The sequence below is a fragment of the Telopea speciosissima genome, chromosome 2, assembly GCF_018873765.1.
Source record: "Telopea speciosissima isolate NSW1024214 ecotype Mountain lineage chromosome 2, Tspe_v1, whole genome shotgun sequence".
In the NCBI taxonomy this organism is placed as follows: domain Eukaryota; kingdom Viridiplantae; phylum Streptophyta; class Magnoliopsida; order Proteales; family Proteaceae; genus Telopea; species Telopea speciosissima.
This window is the reverse complement of record NC_057917.1, coordinates 73957177-73984909: the sequence shown is the minus strand read 5'-3', so window position 1 is coordinate 73984909 and position 27733 is coordinate 73957177. Positions and strand designations below refer to the sequence as shown.

Sequence of the window (27733 nt, the reverse complement as noted above, 5' to 3'; positions counted from 1 at the left end):
ATACGTATTAAACCACCCACAGAACCCTTTATTGGACGTATCGATGGTATTGGTCGATACAATTCGAGACAGTTCTTTTTTAAAAAAAAAAAGAGACGTATCGGTATATATCGTATCGGTATCGACCGATACCGATACGTATCGGTCCATATCATATCGTATCGGTCGATACTTTAAACCATGTCTACTGGTTTGATTCAAACTGCTAACATGCAAACTGTAGTAACCTTGATCTACACAAGGAAGATAATGGTTCTAGGATTTTATTGGATCCTAATACTTGATGATTTTGAAAATTGTTTGGGGATAGTATCCTAATAGAATGCATGTGGCTAAGGTCTAAGATTAACTTTTAGTAGGATTAGGATGAAGCATGTGATCAAATAACCCAAAGAGAGAGATTTTGATTGTTGACAAGGGATAAACAGGTATAGTGATTGGAATCATGAAGAACCTCTTAAATTATTTGGAAGGAGACATCAAGGCCTTCTAAGGACAAAGTTTTATTTGACAATGTTATGATGATGTGGTGTAAATTCTTAGATTCAATAGTTGACAAGGTCCATAACATAATCATGGCTTATTTCTGTTATGAACTATAAGAATTCCAAGTGCTAGAACTGTATATATAAAATTATTAATCAGATTACTAAGGTTTTAAGTACCCTACTCTATCCGCCAATACTAACCAATACATATTGTATCTTTAAGGTACTGAGACGATACGGTACCTGATGCAGTACAAGGCCAGCCCAAACAAGCCCCTAAATAGTCCAGTTGGGTTAAGTTATGACCAACTCAAACCAGGCCCTTTACTGGCCTTCGACCTAATCATAGTCTGGCCCACACTTGAGCCCATATTTTGGTTATACTTAAGCCTGTATATCCAAGCCCAAGTTCTGCCCATGTAACCATCTACCAGCAGCACTAAAGGGATATATTTTGACAGATTTGTGGATCCCATGAGGACAGGTGGCATGGGAAAGAAGAAATGCTGCCAAGATCTCTTAGAGTTTCTATTTCCATGTATTACCTACTTGGTAAGATAGGTGTTGGAATATGTAATCCAGAATACCGTGGGGGTATTCCGGTCCTTTTGGGGTTAGCTTATTATTATGTTATTAGGTACAGTCGTCGGCTATGTGGATTTTAGTCCCACATCGCCTAGTTTAGTTCCTTTGTAATTTCCCCTCTATTATAAATAGAGGGGCTTACCTATCAATTAATTAATTCAAGTATCTTCTCTCTAGAGTTACTGGTTATAGGTCCTAGGTTTTCTACATGGTATCAGAGCTATTGTAACCAGTACTAATTCTCTCCATAATAGCCGTTTTGAGAGTCGTTTTAAGTTTTTGGTTTGAAGAAGGAAACCATAGTTCATAAAAGAAGAAGAACTAGGGTTTCGTATGATGAATCATACATATTTTTTTTTTTTGGTGAATAAAAAATTCATTACTAAAAGCAGCCCTCAAAAAGGAGGGAAGAAACCAGAGACAAGGACCAGCAAAAAAGGCTCAAACAGCGGAGCCCGCTGGCGTAGGGGTGATAGAAGAAAGGCCCCAGGATACAATAATGAATCTGTTCCTTGGGGTGTCAATACAAGTAGAGGGAGCAGCTAAACTAATTTTAGATTTGATTTCAAAAGAGATGGAATCCCAAATCTGGTTGGTAGATCTCGATTTGGAGGTCCATTTCCTAAGATTTCTCTCCATCCAAATGTGGTTGATAGCCGTCGAGAAAGCCGATCTCCCAATCATATCACAGATAGTAGAGCCACCAAAAGTCATATCAACCCAAATCCACTCACAATCAAAAGGAAGAATCCTCCTGTTTGACGGCCAACATTTGGAAAGGATGCTCTTCCAGATAGAGCGAGTGAAGGGGCAGCCAAAGAAGAGGTGATTTGTATCTTCAGTCCCATTCCAACAAAGGCCACAGTTGGGGGAGACCATAATGTGCCGGTGTCTGAGGAAAGCTTGCGTTGGGAGGGAGTTGGATAAGACTCTCCAGACCGTGAAGCTTTGTCTTGGAATGTGGTGCTTGTACCAGACAAGTTTCCTCCAAGGGACAAGCGGAAGGCTAGATCTGACAAGGTCCCAAGCTGATTTAGTGTTGAACTTTCCCGAAATGATAGGCATCCAAGAGACACAGTCTTCCCTGTTGAAAGGTCTTCTGGAGATTGTAGGAAGGAGAGCCCAAATAGAAGTAAGAGTAGGGGAAGTGGAGTCAGGAGGCTCCCATCCATCTTCATTTAGAATATCAGCCACCAAAGCATTTCTAGGAAGCCCCGAGTCATAAATCATTCTAGGGGTAACCTGGTGAAGCAGAATGCCCATAGGATGCCAGTGGTCCAGCCAGAGCAAGGTGGTATTCCCATTACCAATGTGAGAACATATAGATCCAAGAGTCAGAACTCTTTTCTCAAGAATCTTGCGCCAGGTCCAAGAAGCATCTGAATGTATTTGGACCGACCAAATAGAGTCTGAGCGGAGAAGACCTGAATATATCCAATCCACCCAAATACTTTTGGCCCTAGAAACAATCTTCCAAAGAAGCTTGATAATGCCAGCAGAATTCACATCTTTGATCCTTCTAATTCCCAAACCTCCTTCCTCTAAAGGATGACAAATCAAGTTCCAGCTGATAGGCCGGAGAAATCTAGTGGCATTAGTGCCTTTCCAAAGGAAAGAAGCCATGAGGGTCTCCAAAGACTGAATGGTGGACTGAGGCAAGCCATAGATACCCGACCAGTAGATGTAGGAGGCTTGGAGAACAGACTTGACAAGAACCAATCGGCCTGCATAGGAGAGAAGCTTGCCCTTCCAGAGTTGTAGACGCTTCCTGATAAGATCCAGCATAGGAGTGCAATGATGGGGCGAAAGTCTTGCTGGAATCATAGGCAGGCCCAAGTACTTCACTGGGAGATGACCAATACTGAAGCCACAAATATCCTTCAAAGCAGCCTTGAAATCATCCGGGACACCAGCTACGAAGAGAAGGGACTTATGGGGGTTGATGCGGAGCCCCGATAAAGCTTTAAAGTGCTGCAAACAGTTCATGATGGACTCAAAAGAGGTGATGGAGGCCTTGGAGAAGATCATGAGATCATCAGCAAAAGCCAAATGTGAGAGTTTGAGGGTTTTGCATTTGGGAATGGGAGAGATGAGATTCTGGTCAGTGCAAAGCTGAATTTCCCTGGATAGGAATTCCAGGGCTAGGGTGAAGAGGTAGGGAGAAAGAGGACAGCCTTGTCGAATCCCTACAGTGGAGCCAAAATAGCCTGCTGGGCTGCCATTAATAAGAACTGAGAACTTTGGGGTGGAGATGCAGCAGTGGATCCAATGAATGAAGACTGCTGGAAATCTCATTTTGATCATGACATTTGCTATAAAATCCCATCTCAGAGAGTCAAAGGCTTTGTGAATATCAATCTTCATAAGAGCAGCCGGGGAATGGTTTTTCCTGTCAAATCCTCTGACAATCTCATTGCAAAGAAGGATGTTATCACAAATACTTCTACCCGGGATGAAGGTTGACTGGTTCTCACTAACTAGCAGATCCACCACTTTCTTGAGCCTAGAAGCAAGGATCTTAGCTATAAATTTGTAGATCAGGTTGCAGAGGGCTATGGGCCTGAAATCAGTCATCACTAAGGCTCCTTCCTTCTTAGGAATGAGGCAAAGAAAAGTGTGATTCACCTCATTGATCTGGCTGGGGTTGAGGAAAAAACTAGTGATTGCTTGGATAAGATCATCCTTGATGATATCCCAAGCAGCTAAGAAAAACCCCATGCTGAATCCATCTAGCCCGGGAGCTCGATTCAGCTTGGTGGAATGAATTGCAGCAACAATTTCCTCCTCATTTGGAATGGCATTAAAAGACGGAATGAGTTCATTTGGGATGAACTTGTTGAGCACATTATCAGGGACATGTTCAGTCTCATCCAAAGGACCTGAGAAGAGATTCTTAAAGTAATTCACAGCCATATCTTTGATACCATTCACAGTGGTAACTGGAGATCCATCAGGAGCAGCTAGCTGAATTATGGAGTTATGATTGGTTCTTGATTTCAGAGAACGATGAAAATAAGCTGAATTGGAATCCCCAAGCTCAAGCCACTTAATCCTGGATTTTTGCTTCAAGAAGCTTTCTTCTTGATTGAGGAGCAGAGATAATTCAAGGGTAGTAGCTTTCTCATCGGTAGCCAATTGATCATTGAAGTTGTCCATCTGAATTTGATTTTGAATATTTGCAAGCTTATCCTGGCAGTCCTTGACATTTTGGGAGACATTTCCAAAGGTACTGAGGTTCCAGGATTTGAGAGTATTTTTTACATTCCTAAGCTTCCTGGCCAAGGCTAAAAGAGGGGAGGAGAAAGCTTGCACAGGCTTGTCCCAAGCATCCTTGACTGTGGACAGAAAAGAGGGGTGTTTGGACCACATATCAAAGTATTTAAAAGGTTTTGGGCCAAAGGAGTTATAAGGCTGGATGGATAAAGCTATGGGGCTGTGATCAGATATACCAAGGGGGTCAAAATTTGCAGAGGAAGGAAAGGAAGTCAGCCAAGATTCATTTACTAAAATCCGATCCAATTTGCAGGACCAGCCCTTTTATTGCTCCAGGTGAAGGGGGGACCTGTCCATCTGAGATCATCCAAGCTCAAGTCCTCGATACTATCTTTGAAAGCAGCCATTGATTCAAGATCCAAGTGGTCACCTCCCTGTTTTTCAAAGCCATATCTGATGACATTAAAGTCACCACCAATACCCCAAGGGAGAGAATCTATGGAACCCGCAAGGTAACAGTGAAGAAAAAGGAGAATTGGTTTAAGCTATCAGAGAAGCTTAGATGGAGGAATTGGGCTGAAGAGGAGATCAGAGATATTTTGATTTTAGAGGGATCCCAGATGATCCAAATACGGCCATCAGGATGGTGGGAGTAGTTGGAAAGGAAGGACCAACCAGGGACTATGGAATTTGAGATTCGAGCAGCATTTGGTTCTTTGACATGAGTCTCAAGTAAGCAGCAAAAAGTAGCATGGAGATGTCTAATGTGGGAGCGAACAGCAGCGTGTTTAGAAGGGGAATTGAGACCTCGAGTATTCCATAAAATGCCAAGATTCATTGAGGAGAATTTGAGGATTGCAACTCAGTCCCAGAGAAACAGGATAAAACAATAGCGCTGCGAGAACCAGAGGAGCTGTGATGCCTTCGATTATAAGAGTATGCAGGGGGTTTTGATTTTGCAGAGATCGAAGGAGTAGGGGGTAAAGGATTAGCTGGGATCAATGGAGCAGGGGAGATGCAGGAGTTAGAGCCAAGAATGTGCTCGGGTTGGGACGAAGGAGGAGAGAAAGAGTTTGTAACAGGATCTGGGTCAGGTAAACAGTTACCCGACCCGGCAGGAATAGGTGAAGAGTTGGGCGAGAGGGAAGGGTGGGCCCCAGAGAGGGACGACTTTTTACGTTTCTTCTCTTTCTCTTTCTTTTCTTTCTTTTTGGATTTGCCTTTTTTAGTGGAGGGCAAAATGGGTAAAACAGTGATGGTTGGAGGAGAAATGGATAAAAGGGGATCTGAGTCTATCAAAGTGGGAGAAAGGGGAATAGCATTGGGAAGGGAAGCATCGGGAAGAGGAGAGGAAAGCAGGAGAGAAGGGGAGCAAACCAGAGGAGAGGCGAGATCCTCCGCAGGCGATTCACAGGGTAGCTGACCAGGATCAGGGTGCAGGGGCTGCAAAGCCGACAACGAGGCGGCTGGAGGAGGTTCAGTCTGAGGATCAGAGGTAGCAGCACAGTCATCTCCAGCTAGCGACATGCGAGAGCGACTTCGAGGGACTGCAGAGTTGAGGTTCTGCACGGTGTAAGGGCCAGAGTCCGTATGGATGTCATCTCGCAGAGCTGCAAATCAGTTTTGCCCAATGGACAAAGGGGGAAACCCAAGAATGCTGCCTTGATTTACTACCGGAGCATTCCGGCGTCGGCAAGCTCTCGACCTGGTACGACCCCTTGGATGAGGCAACTCAGAACTTTGCTCCTGGCCAGTCTCTGATGGCTGCGAAATAGCAGTTGGCTCACAAAGGGAAGAATCATGTCCAAATTTCTTGCAGACCAAGCAGTGGGGAGGCTTCCAATCGAAGTGAACTTCCTGTTTGAAAGTATGATCCTCCCCGTCGTTCACAGTGATAAACAATGGAAGAGGTTCCTCAGCAGAAACTTCAATACAGATACGAGCGTAAACCAGTCTCAGCTTCCTCATGGCTCGCATATCAGGGAACAGAGGTTTCCCCAGCATAGAACCCACAGCACTAAGTCCTTCAGTACACCAGAAGTAAAGGGGGAGACCAGGGAGCGACACCCAAAGAGGAATGGAAGAGAGATCAACACGGCGAAGCTGCAGGTAGCGATGCCACTGTCGAAGAAAAATTGGTTTCCTTCCAACTTGCCAAGGCCCACCCACAAGCACTCAGTTTTTGTCATATTCATCAGAGAACTTGAAGATGAAGAAGCCATTATCCAGCAGGTAAACATCAAGAGAGCCAAGAGGTTTCCATTGGCGGGAGAGAGAGGCTTTGACAATGTGAAAAGAGGGTCTGGATCCTAAAAAATGGCCCACTAAACAGGATTCCCAGACTTTAGCTTCATCATCAAAGACATCTGGAGAGCAGGCGGCACGTTTGGAAGATCCCACGACGATTGGGGCTACAAAGTGCAGAGGGAGACCTTCAGTCGAAGGGGAGGAACTGCTAGGAGAAGTGAAGAAGGAGTTCCAACGGGGCGGTTCAGAGGGAGGGTCAGGGATTGAGGGGGGAGAAAGGGAAGGCATTCTGTTCGCCGGCAGGCTACCGGAAATAGCAGATAGCCGGAAAGTGGAGGTGGTCAGGCTCAGGATCTACATGACTGTAAGTTATTCTCCTCAGTTAATGAACATGTTGTTGTAACTGAGCTTGAATCATACATATTTGATTCTAAGGTTTGCTGGTCATGGTGTTTATTCTGCCGCATGGATTGTCTGGTTTCTGCTAGCGATTTTGGGGTTCTGAAATCGCTGAATATGGTAGTCGATTGTTGATGCGTGATATTGTTGAAACCCCTTCTGTTTGATGTTGAGGGGCTCATTGGGTCTTCGATTATTGCGGTCCCTGTTATGGTTTCTGATATGTGTTGGTTCGAAGGTTTGGTCGATGGAGTATATGCTGTCTCCGAGAATCGATTTTCTGCTTTGCTTGCTGCTGCAGTAATTTTTTGGAGGAGTTTCTACCATCAAGAGAGACACTCAACTTCATCAATTAATGGTTTGAAGAAGTTCTTTTTCCTGCGGTAGCTGCTGCCCCTCTTCACCTGCGTTTTTTGGAGTCTCTATTCCCTTGAAGACCAAGTCTCTTTTTTTGCCTTGGAGATTGGTTGTTCTTATTAGAGTTCATTCCAGCAGCCATGGACAGCATCTATCAAAGGTTTCACTCTCTTGAATCGATTTCTCCAAATATCAAACTATTTTTTTCTGGTTCTTCTTTGACTGGCTGCATCGATCACTTGCTGGTTTATGGTTTCTCCCTGGTTTCGATCTGAGCTGCAACTACCGCCACGGCTGATTTCAGAATCACCACTTCAACTCTATCGTTACTCTCTGGACTCAATATTGTGGGAATCAATAGGCCCTGGTATTACGTTACAACATCTTAAATTTCAGGTTGAACCAAGCTTGCAAGAGAGAGATCTATTAACTGAATCATGTTGGGTTTCCGCTGGATTTGCACCATTGAGTTGCTGCAATTTTTTTTTTCTGCCATACGGCTCTACTCCTCTCTTGAGGACTACTTAATACTGTTCATGGTGGGTCTTCGATCCACTCCTTTGGGCTGATTCAAGCCCCTATGTTACCCTGCTGATCTCTCTGGTATAGACTGAATCAGTTGCTGGTTTTTCTTCAATTGATGCTCTCGATTTGCTGAAAATTTGTTTAAAAAAAATATATATTTAATTTTGAAGACCAGCTGCATCTCGATCCATCTCGATCTACCAGTTCTGTTGGCTGCTTGTCGTTTGCAGATGTTCTTGTAGTTTCTATCGCTTTTGGCTGATTTTCCCCCTTGTTATCGAAACCCTTGAGATCCTGTTTTCACGGTTTGGTGGTTGCTTGAGGAAGACGATGAATGTTTCACAATGGGTTTCCTTTTATGAGTTGGTTTCCTTTTAGTTACTTTATTCCTAAAGTCTTCTTTTATTCCTTTAAGTTTCCCTTCATGCCCTTATCATCTTCTCTTATTTACCTTTGTCCTTATTTTACTCTAAATTCCCTTCATGTCCCCTTACTTCTTTATTTGCCAATTACCCCTTGAAAATTCTGGTTATTTACCAAATTGCCACTCTCCATAGGCATTATTTTACTTGTTGCATCCCATTGCTTTTTGTTTACCAAAAGGCCCTTGCAAAATTCTGGTTATTTTCGGAACTGCCATTACTTATTAATACATTCCCCTATTTGACTACCCAATTGATCCTTGAATATTCTGGTTTATTACCAGTTTATCCTTTGGCTTGGATTGTATTTAAAAGTGGATTTCACCAAATTACAGCCATACCATCCTTTTTTCCAACACCGTTCCCTTTCAATAATTCTAATTCCCTTCATATCCCATACCTTTGGTATTTATCCATAACATATTTGGAAACTTCTGGTAAATTACAATTTTGCCATTCCTTCTGTTTTAATTGCCCTTAGCACCTCTTGGAAAATTTTGGAATATTATGTTTTGGCCCTATCTCTTACATCATTTCTGTTATGTCCACGTGTACTACACGTGAGGGGGGGATTATGTACAATACACCTACAGACATTGCAGAACGCAGAACTTGCAGGAACATTGGTGCAAAACATAGAAGATCAGTTTTCTCCACTATTGCCATTGGGTATCCTTCGTTATTGGGTTGAGTTTGCCGGAAGGGGGAGATTGAAGTATTGAAGAGTATTGAAGATATTTGGTTGTTGCCTATTTGAGGACTTTCAGTTGGGTTGATACAGTTTTTTTCCGCTGCCTGATTCAGTTTGTTTTCGCTGCTTGCTGCTCTAGTTATTTCACTTCAAGATTCTACGTCACTATGACAATCTGAGATTCATCACTGGATAGCTATTGAAGATCGTTGAAAGCTACCTTTTTGGAAGACATTCCAGTCCCGGTTTGCTGATCATGTCTATCCAAGTTTTGAAGACATAATTTTTCAAGTTCTTGAAGGTTTATTTGGGAGCTGCATTCATATGTCAAGCTAGATTCTGCTGCAATTTAGTTTTTCCCATTTTGTTCAAGTTGGGCGTTAGTACCTTGTATGCGCCAACTTGAGGGGGAGTGCTAGCATTATTATGGAGTTCTTTTTTTCTTTAGTTCAAGCTGGATCTTCTTTCTTTACTTAATTGTATAATCCAGCTTGAGGGGGAGTATTGGAATATGTAATCTAGAATACTGCCACGGTATTCTGGTCCTTTTGGGGTTAGCTTATTTATTATGTTATTAGGTACAGTCGTCGGCTATGTGGGTTTTAGTCCCACATCGCCTAGTTTAGTCTCTTTGTAATTTCCCCTGGGGCTTACCTATCAATTAATTAATTCAAGTATTTACAACTTCCATCTTCTCTTCTTTCTTTTCTTCTCTCTAGAGTTACTGGTTATAGGTCCTAGGTTTTCTACAATAGGCTAATTAGGAGTTTCTATTTTCATGTACTTGCTATTTCCGACTATTTCCCATGTGTTATTGTTTTTTTTTTGGGGGCAGTCAAGCTACTCCCCACACAAGAGGGAGTTTCTTTTCTTGCACTGTTCCATTGATCATTATAAATAAAGATATAGTGCTACAAGAGACCACAATTTAGGCTATTGAAAAAAAAATTGCGTTCTCAATGGAGAAGCAAGCTACTGTGGTGAGTCAGCTGCAACCCTAGGTGGTGATGTCTCCCATGGGCCTTGGTGGTGAAGCCAGGGCATATCCTTTCCTCTTCCATTGTTTCTTTTTTGTTTTCTTCTCTCTCAGTGTTCCATCGATTCCAGCTAGGGTTACCAGTCTATTATGGTCTTCGTAGGCGATTTCTTATTCTTTCCTTTGAGGCTTAGTTATCTATTATTGCAACTGTTATAGCTCACTGAGTTTCTGTAGGATTTCTTCAATTTTCCCTACCCTACGGTTTCTGTTCATCTCAGTTTTTTCTTTTGCTTTGATTCTCTCAACAGTCCACATTACCTATGGTTGAATTAGTTTCTTTCTCTGTTTTCTCCTCTCATCCCCTTCTGATTTGACCCTTGATTGTCACTATTACATACTGTTTTGAAGGTCTGATTCATCGTTTCCGTTGACTTGCTAAATCTGGCTGCAGAGAACTAAGATGCTATTCTGGAAAATCTAGCCCTTGGATTGATCCCTTCTTTTAATTTTATGTTTTTCTCTGTCAGTATTCTTGTGCTTAATTTGCTGATCATCTGATCTACTGATTTGGAGTTACATTAGTTTTTTTCTATTTACTAAATTCTATCACTTCGTAAGTTTCTATTTTCTGCCATATTCGACCCTTGGATCAATTTGTCCTTTGGAGGGACTCACCATCATATAAGAGGACTATTCAATCCAAATACCAGCCCCATCCGGCTGTTGGATTTTATCTAATTTTCTCTATTCCGCCATATTTTGAAATGTTTAGATTGTTGTGTTTCGGTCCTGTGGGCATTGTGTTCTATTAACCTCAGCTGATCTACCCTAGAAGGCTAGAACATATCAGTACCAATGCCTGAAAAAAAAAAAATGTATCCACTGTATCAGGTCAATAAGTGACCCGGTATGATCGATACCTATCGATAGGCTTGATACATCTCTTATAAACTACATAACATGATCCTTGATTGCAAAACAAACTTGCCAAGAGCTCATGTAAGGCATTATAATTAATTTTTTTTTTTGGTTGGCAAAAGCAACTCTAGTAGTGCTGATTTCATCATCATTTGGGGATTAAACAACCTGCAATCAAGGATTGAAACCAGATTTGTGCAAGAACTTTTATCTATCAAAAGTTTGATTTTTTGTTCAAACATTGATTCACTATATTAGTGGAAACAATTTGAATGATTGCATCCAACTAGTTTTTTTTTATTTTTTTGTAATGACATTGGAACTCTAAATCTTTTCCAAACTGAAAATGACATCTTTTTTGGTATTAATACTTATAAGAAATGTCATCCTTTATACATAATCAATTGAATGCACTTGTCTTGTTGTACTTTGTTCTCTTTTTTATACTTGATATATTTTACAAATTACTTATTTATAGTGTTCTATGCTTCAAAACTTTATTTTGCATGTATCCTAAGCATTTCTATATGTTTCTTGCTTTTTTCCATGTGAATCTTTAGCATATCTTGTGTTTTTTTGATACGATACATCTCTTAAAATCTCCCTTCCGATATGATACCCGATACCACATACCAGATACCAGATACCAGATACCGCTACTTTAAACCTTGGTTATTACTTATTATTTATTGAAATCTGATTGCTATTGTATAAATATGCAGAACTGGCAAGAATTGTTGGATCTAGAGTTGGGTCTCGTTTCTTCTATGTAATTTGCTTTTTATTGCCTAAAAGTAGGTCCCAATTCTTTTCCCTGTGCCTTTGGCTGAATGTCCAAGAGGAGGTGTATACGTGTGCACGTTCTGTTCTTCAAAACGTCAATAAAAATCTAAGAAGCATGACTGCCTCCTAGGCTCCTACTACTACCACTGTGCTGTTGCTGCTCCCTTTATTATTTTCTAACAAAGACTTCCAAAAAACAAAGCAAATCCTGTTGAGATTTCCTGGTTTATTTTACTAAACTGAAAAGGGAAAGGAAACTTGAGTGGGTTATTGATGCAAAATTAATGACATAGTGGAAATGCAGAGGGAAAAATCAAATGAACTGTCACACCTGTCGGATTTTCTTAGCTGGAAATCAAGAGAAATGAACAAAAGAATTGATTAAACACCTTAAATGATGGACCCGTTACTGTATTTTTTTAATAAAATGACTGAGCAATGAAAATTTTGAATTTCATTGGGCCAGAGAAAGCAATTTCTTTCTCTATAAGCTTCAATGGTGTGAAGGGGAGCAGAAAATGGCCTACTATTTTTTCTTCCATCGATCGTTTTTCAGCAGATTGGGCCAAGAATGAAGATATAAATATGTTTAGATGGTTTTTTAGACTCCAAGCCTAATTAACCTGTTCCTAACTTAAATACCAATTTAGCCCAAGTTGAATACTTAAAATAGGGGTATGATATAGGCGGGAGTAAAGAGAAAAGAAATAAATCTAGTTTTCCAATCTGCTACTGCTGTCCTCCCTCCCCCCCCCTCCTCCTTTCTAAGTTTCCAGATTCGCTGCCTCCAGCTCCTTCATCAATTAGAGACAACTGAAATTCTAGGTAATGCACTCATTTTATTGGTGTAGTGATTGGACTTCTAACTTCTAAGGACCAAAACCTTAGCCCAATTTTGGTTCTTGGATGGCACCAAGGTGATGGCAAGGTTCCTAGGTGGCTTTATATTGGAATATGTCCTTCCATCCAAAAAAAAAGAAAAAAAAAAAAGTAGGTAATATTAGTAACAATAAGTTAGTATTATATGTAGGAAAAATATTTATAGAAATAGGTAAATACAAGTCAACAAGAGTGTGGTGGTTACTAGAATATTCAATCATGGGACATGAATCATTCATCAAAACAATCAATAAACTATAAAAGAGTGGTTTAGTTCGAATCATAGTTAGCAATTTCAATAGTTCTCCGAATTGCAAGGAAACAAAATTACAAGAGAAAAGTGAAGTGTTGCTTTTGCATACCTATTGAATAGTGAAAGATCAAGTTGGTGTAGTTCTCCCTCCCTCGTCCTTGCCTACTATGTGGTTAGACTTTGGAGAATGGAGAGATAAGAGTTTGAGATAACTAAATCCCTAAGTAATTTGTTAATGTGCATTTTGTTGCACCATGATAAGTTATTCCTAGTATAGAAATATAAAATAGGCTAAGATGCAAGGAGACACACCTAAATAAATTACCACCATATAGTTGTCAAGGCGCCAGTTGAGAAGAAAGAATGAGAGGAATTAAATGACAGAGGCCCTGTTTATTTATAGATCTGATTACAAGATAAATAAGGTATGATAGATGAGGGCTGACTCAACATGCCTTATCAGTCATACAGATACAATGAACCTGTACATCCTTAACATTAACACTCCCCCTCAAGTTGGTGCTTAGATGTCCAGCATGCCCAACTTGAATACAATAGGATGGAATGACTAAGAAGTCAGACCCTTAGTGAATACATCAGCCAGCTGGTTCTCGGAGGTGACAAACGGAATGCAGATTGTGCCTTGCTCAAGTTTTTCCTTGATGAAATGTCTGTCAATCTCTATGTGCTTGGTTCTGTCATGTTGGACTGGGTTATGGGCTATACTAATTGCTACCTTGTTATCACAATAGAGCTGCATAGGGTCTTCAAAGATTAGTCCTAGATCACCTAGCAATCCTTTGAGCAATGACACAATCATAAATTTGCAAGAAATGAAGCTAAGAAGATTGTAGGAAAAGCAAGGACCAAAAAATATGAAGATCTTTATAACAATCTGAGCACAAATGAAGGGGGGGAAAAGCTATCTATAAAATAGCTAAAATGAGGCAAAAGAAAAGTAGAGACCTTGACCATGTTAGATGTATTAAAAGTGAGGATGGAAAGTAATAAGATAAGGGATGAGGACATTTAGGATGGATTGAAAGATTATTTCTACAGCCTACTAAATGAAGACAATTCGAGTAATAGTGTTCTGAAAGACTGCATTACCCATCAAGACACCACATATCGTAGATATTTCAAAAAATTAGGGTGTTTGAAGTAAAAGAAGCTTTAAGGAGGATGAAAGTAGGCAAGACATCAGCCCAGATGAGGTCCCAATAGAAATGTGGAAGAGCTTAGGAATCTGTGGTTTATGTTGGCTAACCAAACTGTTTAATAAGATTTTGAGCACAAGGAAAACGGCAGATGAATGGAGAAGAAGCATGGTGGTTCCAATTTACAAAAATGAAAGTGATATTCAGAGCTGCAATAACTATATAGGCATAAAATTAACAAGTCATACTATAAAATTATGGGAGAGGATTATTGAAATCTACCTTAGACAAGAAACTACTTTACGGAGAACCAATTTGGTTTTATGCTAGGAAGATCCATGACAAAAGCTATTTACTTTGGAGACTCTTGTAAAGATTTAGAGATTGCAAGAAGGATCTCCATATGGTCTTTATTGGCCTAGAAAAGAGCTTATGATAGAGTCCCTAGAGAGTTAATCTTGCAAGTACTAGAGGAGAAGTGTTTTAAGTAAGTAAGTAAGTGGACATAATTAAGATATGTATGATGGTGTGGTAACTAGTGTAAGAAGTATTGGTGGTCAAGGTAGTGAATTCCCAATTGCAATTAGGTTGCATCAAGGATCAGCTTTAATCTCTTATTTGTTTGCGCTTATCATGGATGATTTAACCAAAGGCATTCAAGATGAGGTTCCTAGGTGTATGCTTTTGCTGATGATATTGTTTTGCACTTATCATGGATGATTTAACCAAAGGCATTCAAGATGAGGTTCCTAGGTGTATGCCTTTGTTGATGATATTGTTTTGGTGGATGAGACAAAAGCAGTGATCAATGCCAAGGTGGAGTTATGGAGATCAAACTTGGAATCCAAAGGTTAAGATAAGTAGAACGAAGATAAGAGTGTATGATGTGCAATTAGTTACACTAGGATTGATAGTGAGGAGGTGAAAATTGATGAGAGGAAGATTCCGCGAAGTGATTATTTTAGGTATCTGGGCCAAGGTTTAAAGTATCGGTATCGGGTATCGTATTGGAAGGGTGATTTTAAGAGACGTATCATATTGGAGATACGTATCATAAGCTACAGTTACGCATGGAAATGGTCAAGATACACATGGAAATAGACTTCTGGAGCAAAAAACTATATAATTAAGCAATATGTAACATGTATCATGCATAAACGCTAAAATGGATAGCAACCTATAACGAGACAAGAGACTTTCATCAATTTGAGTACAAATCCTTGCAAATGATCATGTTTGATGCATCAACAAACTTAGTTTTACCTTAATCTATCGATTTATAGCAAAAAGTAGGATTAAAAACCATGATTTAAACACAAAGATCAAGTTTTTCTGAAACCTACCTTTTTCTGTGAAATCTCATTTTTCTATGAAATCTCCTTCAATCTCTAATCTCAAAAACAAATCATAGTTTGATAGTCACATGGGCTTTTAATGGCCGTATCAACGTGTATCGGTTGGTATCAACCGTATCGGTCTATATCGAGTCGTATCAACCGATACGTATCGATACTCTCACATAACCGTTAACGAACGTATCGTAAGTATCGGTACCTATCAGTTCGTATCGGCCGATACAATACGATACTAATCAAGACATACTATTTTCTAAAAAAAAAGATACGGTGGGTATCGGCCGATACGTATACTATACGTACCGATATTTTAAACCATGATCTAGGCTCAATCATAAATAATGAAGGTGATATGGAGGATGATGTTTTACAGAGAATTAAAATAGGATGGATGAAGTGGAGAGGTGCGCCCAGAGTATTGTATGATCAATGTATTCCTTCAAAACTTAAAAGGAAAATTTTATAGGATAGTATGGTGCGGAATGTTATGCTGTATGGTGCGGAATGTTGGATAGTTAAGAAGCGTCATGTAGATTAACTCGGTGTAGTGGGGATGAGGATGTTGAGATGGATGTGTAGCAAAACTAGGAAGGATAAAGTAAGGAATGATCATATTAGAGCTGATTTGGGTGTAGCTCCGATACATGATAAGCTACGAGAAAGTTGCTTGAGGTGGCATGGTCATGTTCGACAGAGGCCTTTGGATGTTCCAGTACGGAGGAGATGATTCAAGATTGAAGGAACTAAAAGAACCAGGGGCAGACCTAAAATGACCCTATGAGAAATGGTGAGGAAAGACATGCATAGTTTGGGCCTTGTATCAAGCATGAGCTGATTGGAGGGCCAGGTGCCATGTAGGCGACCCCAGTTAGTTGGGATAAGGCTGAGTTGTTGTTGTATTCGGTAATTCAGTTCAATAATATTTTATATGTCACATAGGATCAGAATTGATTCTAGCTGAGAATTAGCAATAAGCTATAACAGTATACCCAGGTACAACAATATAGGAAGGTTTAAGATTCAATGATTCCATGTATCACAAGCATTATAATCATGGGCATTACCAAATAAAAGGGTTAGGAAAAGAATCATTATTATATAACCCAAAAAAAACGGCATAAGGCGCTTGCCCAGCCGGGTCCAAGGCGACACCTAAGCGATGCCCAGGTGGCCAAGGCAGTCACCTTACCTACAGCTAGTAAGGTGAGGCATCGCCTTATCACCCTGAAAGCGCCTGAATGGCTAGATGGCACCTTGACAACTATGATTACCACACCACTTAAAAAATAAATAAATAAAAGAAGGGCAAGAGATCTCTGTCTGATCCTGTAGTCCCTGCACCAGCGCAGGGTCCAATGAGAGTGCACACAGCAGCATCAACATGGGTGGGATATTTGATTTCATGGAAGGTGGGGCTGTAATTTTTCACCTGTTCTTGTGTCAAGGCGCAGGGGCCACAACCAGATAGCGTTCTTTTTCCCATAAAAGAAAAACAAAGACACAATGTGGTGCATTCCTGGGGCAAAAACCTGGCGAAGGCGAGCAAGATGTCCCTCACCAACATAGGTGAATGCCATGATGACAACATTATGCCTAACCGATACCATCAAGTGATGCCTTGTCGTTAAATATGGCAAGGCATATATTTATAAGTAAAAGCAAGGTTGTCTTAGACATCTTGTGTTTGTTGACCCAAGTCTCCTGTGAGGTATGTGTAGATATCAAAAAGATTAAACTTTCATGGTTCAAGCATTAATGGTTGAGTTGGAAAGACTAAATGATATGTATCTTACATGTAATAGTATTAAAAAGCATAGTTGTCAAGGCGACAAGGCAACCCAAGGCGGTGGCCAGGGCCCTTGTCTCCTAGGCATGTCAATTGAACTGTGGGATTTGGGTGCAAAATACAGAGATTTATCTGTCAAATAAATAAATACAGCTTTCTATACAAACACGAAACACCATTCCTCTGTTGCCTTGCAAGTCGAGTCCACCATTTCACCTCAGGTATGCCTCTGTTCCATTTCTTCTTCTTCTTCCTTCCTGAAATGGTGGTCATGGTAGTCTCTGCTGTAGCTGTTGCAGAAACCGAAGTGTTGGGTGCTGTCGACAGTGTTTCTGGAAAGTGTGAGGTGCTTTTGTTAGGGGTGGTAGCTGCTAGGGTTTCAGAGCTATGAGAATGAACAAACTAAATGATCCAATGCTTCTCACGATACCATGTACACAAACAAATAAGATTGTTAGAAACAAAATCAGTTTATACAATAAAAAGAACACTTTTATAGGCACAAAGGCGCCTGCCCAGGCATCTAGGCGGCCCAAGATGACTCCCAGAGTACCAAGGTGGTCACATGCCTAGGTAACGTGCCTTGACAACTATATGTTGAAAATTAGATGTGGAAAAACTAATGACTCAAAAAAACTCTAAATTTCTTAGACTGTATAATGATAGAGAATATGGCTAAGATATGCTTAGTGATATAACAAAAGTGGAGTAGTCTACTTAGTTGTTGCGCCTTTATTACACAACCAGGTAGTCTACTTAATTGTTTGTTTGATATTGTAGAAATAAATTTCATTACGAAGGAGGGGCTTGGGAAATAAGGATGCCCAAGAAACCAAAATTGGAACACCATATAAGACATTTCTTATGCATGTATTGAAACATAATATTTGTGCTTAACTTTGCTTGGGTTTGAATAATTTTTTTTCCTTGGAATTCTTCTTATGAAGTTGCAGATTAATCTTTGTTTTCTGCTATTCAGGGTCCGGTTCCATTATGGTCATCCTGATATATTTGACAGAATCTTTCACTTGACAAGGGGTGGCATAAGCAAAGCTTCAAAAACAATTAACTTAAGTGAAGATATATTTTCAGGTAAACATTTGTGTTTTAAAAGAGTACAGATATACTGATTCCATCATATTACTAATATGTGTAAATTTCTGCAGGATTTAATTCAACTCTACGTGGGGGCTATGTTACTCATCATGAATATATTCAAGTTGGAAAGGGGCGTGATGTAGGAATGAATCAAATTTCACTTTTTGAGGCTAAGGTAGCAAATGGGAATGGAGAGCAGACACTGAGCCGTGATGTTTATCGGCTGGGGCGTCGTTTTGACTTCTATAGAATGTTATCATTCTACTTTACCACTGTTGGTTTCTACTTCAGCAGCATGGTATGCTAATTTCATGCAATCCTCAGTAGGTTATAACTATGATTAACTGATTTTAAGTATAACATTAGAGGACGATATCTTGGACATTCTCTCATTCTTAGATGTCTATGTTTTTTAGGATTTTAATGATTATGACTTTTACTTTTTTTTAGTAAGTTCCCATAGTTTCTACTTAGTATCCAAGATCTTCTCTCTTTTTACAAATTCCTGTTTTGAATCATATCAGTGCTTAATTTTAGTTGTATATTAAACTTTGAGTCCTGGTTAAATTAGGATTTTTAATTTGAGTTGGTTTGGAGCTTGAATTGCATTTCACGAAATTTGATTTAGTGAGTCTAAGTAGGCTTTGATTTAAGGTCAAAATAGGACTGCTTTCATTTTATTTAACCAGAGAGGTGTTCCTCATAGGAATTGGATGTCAATTTAGATTTGGAATCGGCCAATAGATCACTACAACTATTCTCTTCCTAGGTCCGATGGTCAAACCTAGATGCTGTTCTTAGTGAACAGTCTTTCATCTCCTTCCCTTAGTTTATTTTCTGCAATCTCCGATTCTCCGTTAACAAGTAATTCTCTTACTTCTTTGTTTCCCTGTAAATCAATTATTAGTTATAATTGGGCAAAATACCCACAGCTATCTAATTAGAGGGCGGGCCTTGGTGCAACAGTAAGGTTGTTCCATTGTGACCTAGTGGTCACGGGTTCGAGTCCGAAAACAGCCTCTCTGCAGAGCAGAGGTAAGGCTGCATAAATTATGACCCTCTCCAGACCCCGCAGTGGTGGGAGCCTCGTGTTCTAGGTACGCCCTTTTCTTTTTTACTCACAGCTATCTAATTATCCTTCATCAAGATTTCTTTTGACAGTAGATGCTGATTAATTAGACGTTGTTTATAAAATGGCATTTTCTTTTGAAACCTAATATTTGTTTGATTATTATATATATATATATTTTTTATATCAAGAATTTTATGTTAAAACAGTTTTTTTAGCTGCTCCTTTTTTTTGTGGTGAATAAAAATGCATTACCAAAAACGGGAAGGAAAAAAAGGGGGGAGGGGAGAATACACAGGGAGAAGAGAGGGGGTGGAAGCTATACAAAGACCCAAGCCCTAACAAGCCCTATAAGGGCGGGCTAGAAGTCTGAATAAAAAAAACATCTAAGCTCCAAAATGACGCAATGTGCCTATTTCTAGGAGAGTCCATAAGAGAGCCAGAACGAACAATCTGCAGCTTAGAGCTAACATCAAAGAAGATGGCTTTCCAAATCTTATCAAAAGTTCGGGAATTGGAGGTCCATCTTCTAAGATTTCTTTCCATCCAAATATGGGAAATGATAGCTACTAGCATAAGTTTACCTGCTGAATCACAAATAGAACTGCCTGAAAAAGTCATATCCATCCAAAGCCACTCACAGGAAAAAGGTAAAGGCCTTCTGGGGCGGGGCCAAATGGATTGGAGGGCTTTCTTCCAAATAGGGGAGGTGAAAGGGCAAAAGAAGAAAAGGTGGTCAACATCCTCAAGACCGTTCCAACACAAGATACAAGCAGGGGAAACATGGATGTGACGGTTCAGAAGAAAAGCTTGGGTGGGAAGGCATTTGTTTAGGGCGCGCCAAACATTGAAACTATGACGGGGAATATGACCTTAGAACCAGATGAGTTTATGCTAGAGAACCGTCGGAGCTTGGAGACGAACAAAATTCCAAGCCGATCTGGAGCTAAAGAGGCCATTGGAGGAAGGGTTCCATATGGTCTTGTCCGAATGAGAGGAGGGGGAGGGGGGGAAGAGGGGGAAGGGAGGCCCAGACCTGGGCAAGACATGGGGGAAAGGGGGAGGGGGGAGACCACTAGCCATCAATAATAATGGAGGAGAGAGGGGAGAACTTGGGAATACCGGAAGAGTAAACAGAGCAGGCTCCAAGGAGATTAAAAAGGACACCAGAAGCTGCTCTCTCCTTTTGTTTGGTTTGTGTTAGAAGTCGATTTATGTAAGGGGGAGGGAATCGTGAATTAGAGTCGGCGCTAATTCACGATTCCCAAATAGGGGTGATTTGGTCCTTTCTTTGGTCTTTGTGTTAAAACCTATAAGTATTAATTGATTTGGGAGCAGTCTGTCTTATGGCTGCATCTCCCAACTTGTGCAGCCATTCTTCTCTTCTTCTTCTTCCTTCTTTAGTTCTTTCTATTTCTTTTCATTATTATTTCATGGTATCAGAGCAAGGTTTGTAGGAGTCGATCTAACATCCTCAGACCTTCTCTGTTCCCTTCGATTTGATCAAGACAAGGTTGCGGTATTGAAGACTCAAGATTTTGAGGGTTTTCGTGATTATACCTTGAAGGGGATGCAGCATCCTATGCTTCGATTTTGTGGAACTGTTTGAGACTAGTTCATGTCTATATAAAAGAACTAGGTCTCGTTTTTTGGTGTGTATGAGAGTTGAGATCGATTCAGGTTTTTTTGCGATTTAGTGATTGATTTCAGTCCTTTTCCTGAATTGATTTATTGGTGGCTATCGGTTTTGCTGGCTAGTGCATTAATTTCACTAAGAAATCAATTTTAGAATTTTTTCGTTATTGTTGCAGATTGAGACTCCTTGTGGGTTCATCGGTTTCATCAGGAAATCAATTCCTTTGTGAAGATTCGACTTGATTAATAGAGAATGGGTGAAACAAAGACCACTGTGACTGAACTGTCATCATTTTCTCATCGCATTACTGAAAGGAAACTTGAAGGAATCTCTAACTTTCAGCAATGGAAGAAGGTGGTTCGATTAGCCTTGACAGGACGTGATCAACAAGATCACTTGACACAAACGAAACCTGGCGGTGACACAACATGGGATACTGTGGATGCAAGGATATTGAGTTAGATGTTGAATTCGATGGATAACTAGATTGCAGACTTGGTCACTCACATTGACACGGTAAAGGATTTATGGGAGTATTTGAATGTCCTCTACTTTGGGAAGGACAACTTGTCTCGAATCTATGATCTGCCCCAAGCTTTTTATAAAGTGGATCAGAAGACTCTAACTGTTACTCAATATTTTACTGAATTCAAGCGCCTTTATGAGGAGCTGAATTCCATTCTTCCTGTCACTTCTGATGTACAAGAGATGCAGAGACCGTGTGAACAGCTTGCTGTTATGGTATTTTTGGGTGGACTTCGTAAAGAGTTTGAGCCAGTACGGTCTCAAATCCTCGGAGGTGATAGGATCACCACACTTCCAGAGGCTTTTTCTCAAGTTTTAAGAGTTTCCCGTGAGAGCAGCCAAGATTCCACCAATGGTGGTGACAGTTCGGCACTTGCAGCCCTTCCAAACAGTGGGTCCACTGGTGGGACAAGTAATGGTGGTCGTGGTCGTGGGCCAGGGAATGGTAAAACCCCCACGTCTGGTGGTAATTCAGAGACTTCAGGACGGGTGCGGACTTGTCATCATTGTGGCAAAGCTGGTCACATTCAGCGTTTTTGCTGGAAGTTTCATGGTAAACCACCTTAGTTTGCAAATTCAGCCAGCAGTGATCTGGTGGTTCCTCCTTCTTCCAAGCCTGAGGGTAAAACAATAACCATGTCTGATGGAGATTATGAGCGATTCACTCAGTTTCAGAATTCTCAGTCATCTCAGTTCTCCACTGCTACACTGGTCCAGCCAGGTAATGCTATTGCATGCCTTTCATCTATTTCTTGTCCCTGGATCATTGATTCAGGTGCTTTGGATCATATGACTGGAAATTCAGGTATTTTTTCTTTGTTTCGTGAGTCTTCCTCCAATGTTATGTTCGCCGATGGGTCTCTTGCTAAAGTTTGGGGTACAGGCACTGTGCATGTTACCCCTTCTTTGTCGTTGTCCTCTGTTTCTTATTTGCCCAAATTTCCTTTTAATTTATTGTCAGTTCGAAAATTCACCAAAGTTAACAATTATACTGTCACCTTTTTCCCTGATCATTGTGAGTTTCAGGATCTCAAGTCGAGGAAGACGATTGGTAGAGGTCGAGTGTCTGGGGAACTATATCTACTTGAAGACACTTCAACTGTGGCATGTTCGAGTGTGGTACTTCCTCATCAAATCCATTGTCGTTTAGGTCATCCTTCGTTGCAGAGTTTGAAAATTTAGATAGTAGGTTTCAATCATTGTCGAGTTTGCATTGTGAGTCTTGTCAGTTTGGGAAACTTCACTGTGTGAATTATCCCCCTCGAGTCAATAAATGGGCTGTTTAACCCTTTTCTTTGATTCATTCAGATGTGTGGGGTCCTTGTCCTGTTAATGAGTTTATGATTAAGCATGGGATCATTCATCAGTCCTCTTGTGCGGATACACCTCAACAAAATGGTGTAGCCGAAAGGAAGAACAGACATTTGATGGAAGTCACTCGCTCTCTTTTATTTGAGATGAAAGTGGCTAAAATCTTTTAGGCTGATGCAATTTTGACTGCGTGTTACCTTATTAACCGCATGCCTTCTTCAGTTTTAAATGGTGGTATTCCGTATTCTTTGTTGTTCCCTTCACAACCTTTGTTTGTATTACCACCACGGGTGTTTGGGAGTGTTTGTTTTATTCGGGATCATCATCCTGGTCGCTCTAAGTTGGATCCTAAAGCTCTTAAATGTCTTTTTGTGGGGTATTCTAAAACTCAAAAGGGTTACTGTTATTATTCATTTGCTTTAAGGAAATACTTTGTTACCTCTGATGTATCTTTCTTTGAATCCACTCCATTTGTTGAGTCCTCGCTGCCCATGTTGGAATTGGACGATGATTTGCCTCTGTTGTCGACACTTCATCTTCTGTGCAGAATCCTTTGCCTGTTGTGCCACCTCCAACAAAACCACTTACTGTGTTTCACCATTGCTCATCCGATGAGCCGACCCATCGCATTACACCCTTTGAGCAATACAACACTCGGTTAGCAACTTCTACCATGTCTTCTTCGCCTCCAGATCCTACTCCAGGTAATTCCTCATCTTCTACTATTCCTGCTATTCCTGATCTAAATGTTCCTATTGCTGCTTGTAAGGGAGTTCGGAGTTGTACTAGACATCCTATAGATCGATGCTGGTTTGTCCTCTACTTTTGTTGCTTGTTTGTCTACTATTGATCATTATCCTATTCCAAAGTCTATGGCAAAAGCCTTGGCTAACCCTGGGTGGAGGGATGCAATGACTGAGGAATTATCTGCACTACGGGAAAATCAAACATGGGACCTTGTTTCTTTACCCTCTGGTAAGTCTGCCATTGGTTGTCGATGGATATTTTTAGTGAAAGTTAATCCGGATGGGTCTGTGGCTCGGTTGAAGGCCCGTCTTGTTGCTAAGGGCTATGCCCAGGTCTATGGTGTAGACTATTTGGATACTTTCTCTCCGGTTGCAAAACTTACTTCTGTTCGCATTTTAATTTCTTTGGCTGCTACACATCATTGGCCTTTGTTTCAGTTGGACGTCAAGAATGCGTTCTTGCATGGTGATCTCCATGAGGAGGTGTATATGGAGCAACCTCCTGGGTTTGTTGCTCAGGGAGAGTCTAGTAAGGTGTGTAAGTTGAAGAAATCATTGTATGGGCTGAAACAGTTGCCGCAGGCATGGTTTGGCTGTTTTACAGATGTTGTGTTGGAATTTGGTTTGACTCGGTCTGAGAGTGATCACTCAGTGTTTTTCAGGCATTCTGATGCAGGGAGGATATTTTTGGTAGTCTATGTAGATGACATTGTTATCACAGGAGATGATTCTTCAGGTATTAAGTGCTTGAAGACACATTTGGGACAGCAATTTCAGACTAAGGACCTGGGACGACTGAAGTATTTCTGGGGTATTGAGGTAGCTCAATCAAGGAAAGGGATTTCGCTCTCACAGCGAAAGTACGTTCTTGACTTGCTCTCAGAGACAGGGTTACTGGGATCTAGACCTTTGGATACTTCTATGGATCCTAATTTGAAACTTATGACAGAGGATGGTGATGTCCTGGACGATCTAGAGAAGTATCGGAAGGCTTGTAGGGAAACTCAACTATTTGATTGTGACTAGACCTGACATCTCTTTTCCTGTCAGTGTACTGAGTCAGTTTATGTCCGCCCCTCAGACAGCTCATTGGGATGCAGTTATAACTCATAAGGGTATTATGATATATTAAGAAGGATCCAGGGCGTGGTCTCTTATATTCTAATCATGGCCATAGAAGAATTGATGGCTTCATTGATGCTGATTGGGCAGGATCTCCAGCTGATCGAAAGTCTAATTTAGGCTATTGTGTATTTGTTGGAGGGAACCTTGTTTCATGGAAGAGCAAGAAACAGACCGTGGTAGCTCGGTCTAGTGCAGAGTCAGAGTACCGGGCTATGGTACATGGCACTTGTGAGTTAATGTAGATTAAACAATTGATGACTAAACTTGGGTGTGGTGATGATTCTCCTATGTTATTGTGGTGTGACAGTCAGGCTGCTATTCATATCTCTGAGAATCCTGTGTTTCATGTGAGAACGAAACACATTGAGATTGATTGCCACTTTGTTCGTGAGAAGCTGCAACAAGGAATTATTTCTCCTCGTCATGTTCATACTGGGGAACAACTTGCTGATTTGTTTACTAAGTCTTTGGGGAGTGTCGGAGTGAATTATATTTGTAACAAGCTGGCCATGATTAACATCTATGCTCCAGCTTGAGGGGGAGTGTTAAAACTCGATTTATGTAAGGGGGAGGGAATCGTGAATTAGAGTCAGCGCTAATTCATGATTCCCAAATAGGGGTGTTTTGGTCCTTTCTTTGGTCTTTGTGTTGAAACCTATAAGTATTAATTGATTTGGGAGCAGTCTGTCTTACAACTGCATCTCCCAACTTGTGCAGCAATTCTTCTCTTCTTCCTCTCTTCTTCTTCTTCCTTCTTTCTATTTCTTTTCATTATTATTTGAGTTTGGAAGTGGAGAAATGACCCAGACCTTTGCAACTCATGTTTTTAAACTGGTTAAACATGGATGCACCGCAGCTTTGGGCAAAATCACAAAATTAAATTTATAGAGGTTGTATATCTCTCAACATGTTGTTTGAGATTTTTACCAGCTGACACAATAAGATAAATGAAATAAAATTGTGCATAATCATTCCATTTGCCTAGACCAATATAATTTGTTGTTGGAATATACATGCTTTTTTTTCTTTTTCTTTCTTTTTTTTTGTGAATAATATACATGCTTGTTTGATATTATAACATTCTGTTTTCCAGGTAACTGTGATTATTGTGTATGTGTTCCTATATGGGCGTCTGTATCTGGTACTGAGTGGTTTGGAAAGGTCTATTCTTATGGATCCAACTGTTCTGCAAAGTAAGTCTCTTGAAACGGCGCTAGCTACTCAGTCTGTCTATCAACTGGGCTTGTTGCTGGTGCTACCCATGGTGATGGAAATTGGCCTCGAAAGAGGATTTCGCACAGCACTTGGTGATTTCATTATCATGCAGCTGCAACTGGCCTCTGTATTCTTTACCTTTCAGCTTGGAACAAAAGCTCATTATTTTGGGAGGACAATATTGCATGGTGGTGCTAAATACAGACCTACTGGTCGAGGATTTGTTGTGTTTCATGCAAAATTTGCTGATAATTACAGGTTATATTCCCGAAGTCACTTTGTGAAGGGGTTGGAGCTGTTGATGTTGTTGATTGTGTATGAAGTCTATGGGGAGTCATACCGTAGTATGAGTATATATTGGTTTATCACATCTTCCATGTGGTTCTTGGTTGCCTCATGGTTGTTTGCTCCTTTTGTATTCAATCCTTCTGGGTTTGAATGGCAGAAGACAGTGGATGACTGGACAGACTGGAAAAGATGGATGGGCAATCGTGGTGGTATCGGTATCCATCAAGATAGAAGCTGGGAATCCTGGTGGGAATTTGAACTGGAACACTTGAAGCACACAGACATCCGGGGTCGAGTGCTTGAGATAATATTGGCATGTCGCTTCTTTATCTACCAATATGGCATTGTCTATCACCTTAACATAGCCCACCATATCCAGAGTATACTGGTATGTTTCCACCTTAATACAATGTTCTTTCGTAATCCTTCAGTGAGAAACTGATGTATCACCAATTTCACTTTATCACAATTTCTGTCTCTTCTTTTTTAGGTATATGGACTTTCATGGTTGGTCATGGCTACTGTTCTCTTGTTCTTAAAGGTACACACATTGCACTCACAATTATGAAGTAATCTATGGAAATATTCTTGATGGGACAGTTTATCCTGATTCAGAAGGAATCCTTTTGAAATAATCTAGATTAGGAAGATATACTTCTAAGCCTGTATCAACACACACACACACACACACTGCAGGAGGGGGGGGGGGGTTGCTGTGAGCAGTGACAAAAGATTTACCTGGTTTTGTGGTGACTGCTTCATGCCTCCGTACATTAGTATGATGCTGATTCTTGTTTCACTTTTTTCAGATGGTATCAATGGGGAGAAGGAAATTTGGCACCGACTTTCAGCTCATGTTCAGAATCCTCAAGTTTCTTCTGTTCCTTGGCTTCTTGTCTGTCATGACCGTCTTATTTGTAGTATGCAACCTGACAATTGGGGACTTGTTTGCTGGTCTTCTCTGCTTCATGCCAACTGGATGGGCACTTCTTCTTGTAAGTGCCATTCCTAGCTTATATTTATTCTAGAAGGAGAACAACAAATGGATCGGAAATTATTGCATAAAATGGACTTGCAGATTCCTACTGTTGAGTTATGCCTCATTGCACCATGTCGATAGAAAGATGACAAGATTTTCTAAACACAGCAAAAGTATGGGATGGCAGTAAATACTTTTTCACTAAATATGACCATTTAATGGGGTTAACTTGTGAGCTATGAGAGAAACTTAAGGAAAATATATTTTCTATGACAATTTACATATTGTACCAAAAATCAAAGTACCTACTAACAAGATCTTATCTTGTCCTTGATCAAGATTGGCCAAGCTTGCAGATCCATGATGAAGGGTATAGGATTGTGGGACACCATAAAGGAGCTAGCAAGAGGATATGAGTATGTGATGGGAATGATAATTTTTATGCCCATTGTGATTTTGTCATGGTTCCCATTCGTTTCTGAGTTCCAGACCCGCTTGCTCTTCAACCAAGCATTCAGTAGAGGTCTACAGATCTCAATGATTCTAGCAGGAAGAAAGGAGAGGGCGGCTTCATCACATAGTTGAGACTTCAAATATGTCATTGCACATTAATCTGTCATCTTGGAGTAGTTGAATTATTTGTAGGTTCAGTATCACAAGTGTCCTTTTTACAAAACAACAGAAATATTATAGTTTGATATATT

At 40.5% G+C, this 27733-nt stretch overlaps 1 protein-coding gene and 1 long non-coding RNA gene across 8 annotated transcripts in view; one reads left to right on the top strand and one right to left on the bottom strand.

The window, feature by feature from the left end:
- The window catches only part of LOC122650012 (callose synthase 7-like), a 101214-nt gene extending 73481 nt beyond the window's left edge, over window positions 1-27733 (top strand). For all 7 annotated transcript variants that reach the window (XM_043843302.1, XM_043843303.1, XM_043843304.1 and 4 more), the window contains 6 exons: window positions 18017-18129; window positions 18204-18433; window positions 25641-26438; window positions 26541-26591; window positions 26860-27045; window positions 27369-27733. In XM_043843302.1, the coding sequence (XP_043699237.1) occupies window positions 18017-18129; window positions 18204-18433; window positions 25641-26438; window positions 26541-26591; window positions 26860-27045; window positions 27369-27614 (1624 nt within the window). In that variant the 3' untranslated portion in view covers window positions 27615-27733. The remainder of the gene's footprint in view (window positions 1-18016; window positions 18130-18203; window positions 18434-25640; window positions 26439-26540; window positions 26592-26859; window positions 27046-27368) is intronic.
- Window positions 18625-25565, bottom strand: LOC122650014. Its single transcript, XR_006331361.1, has 2 exons — window positions 25357-25565; window positions 18625-18732 (listed from the first exon to the last, which is right to left on the bottom strand). It is a non-coding gene; the product is annotated as an uncharacterized LOC122650014 (long non-coding RNA).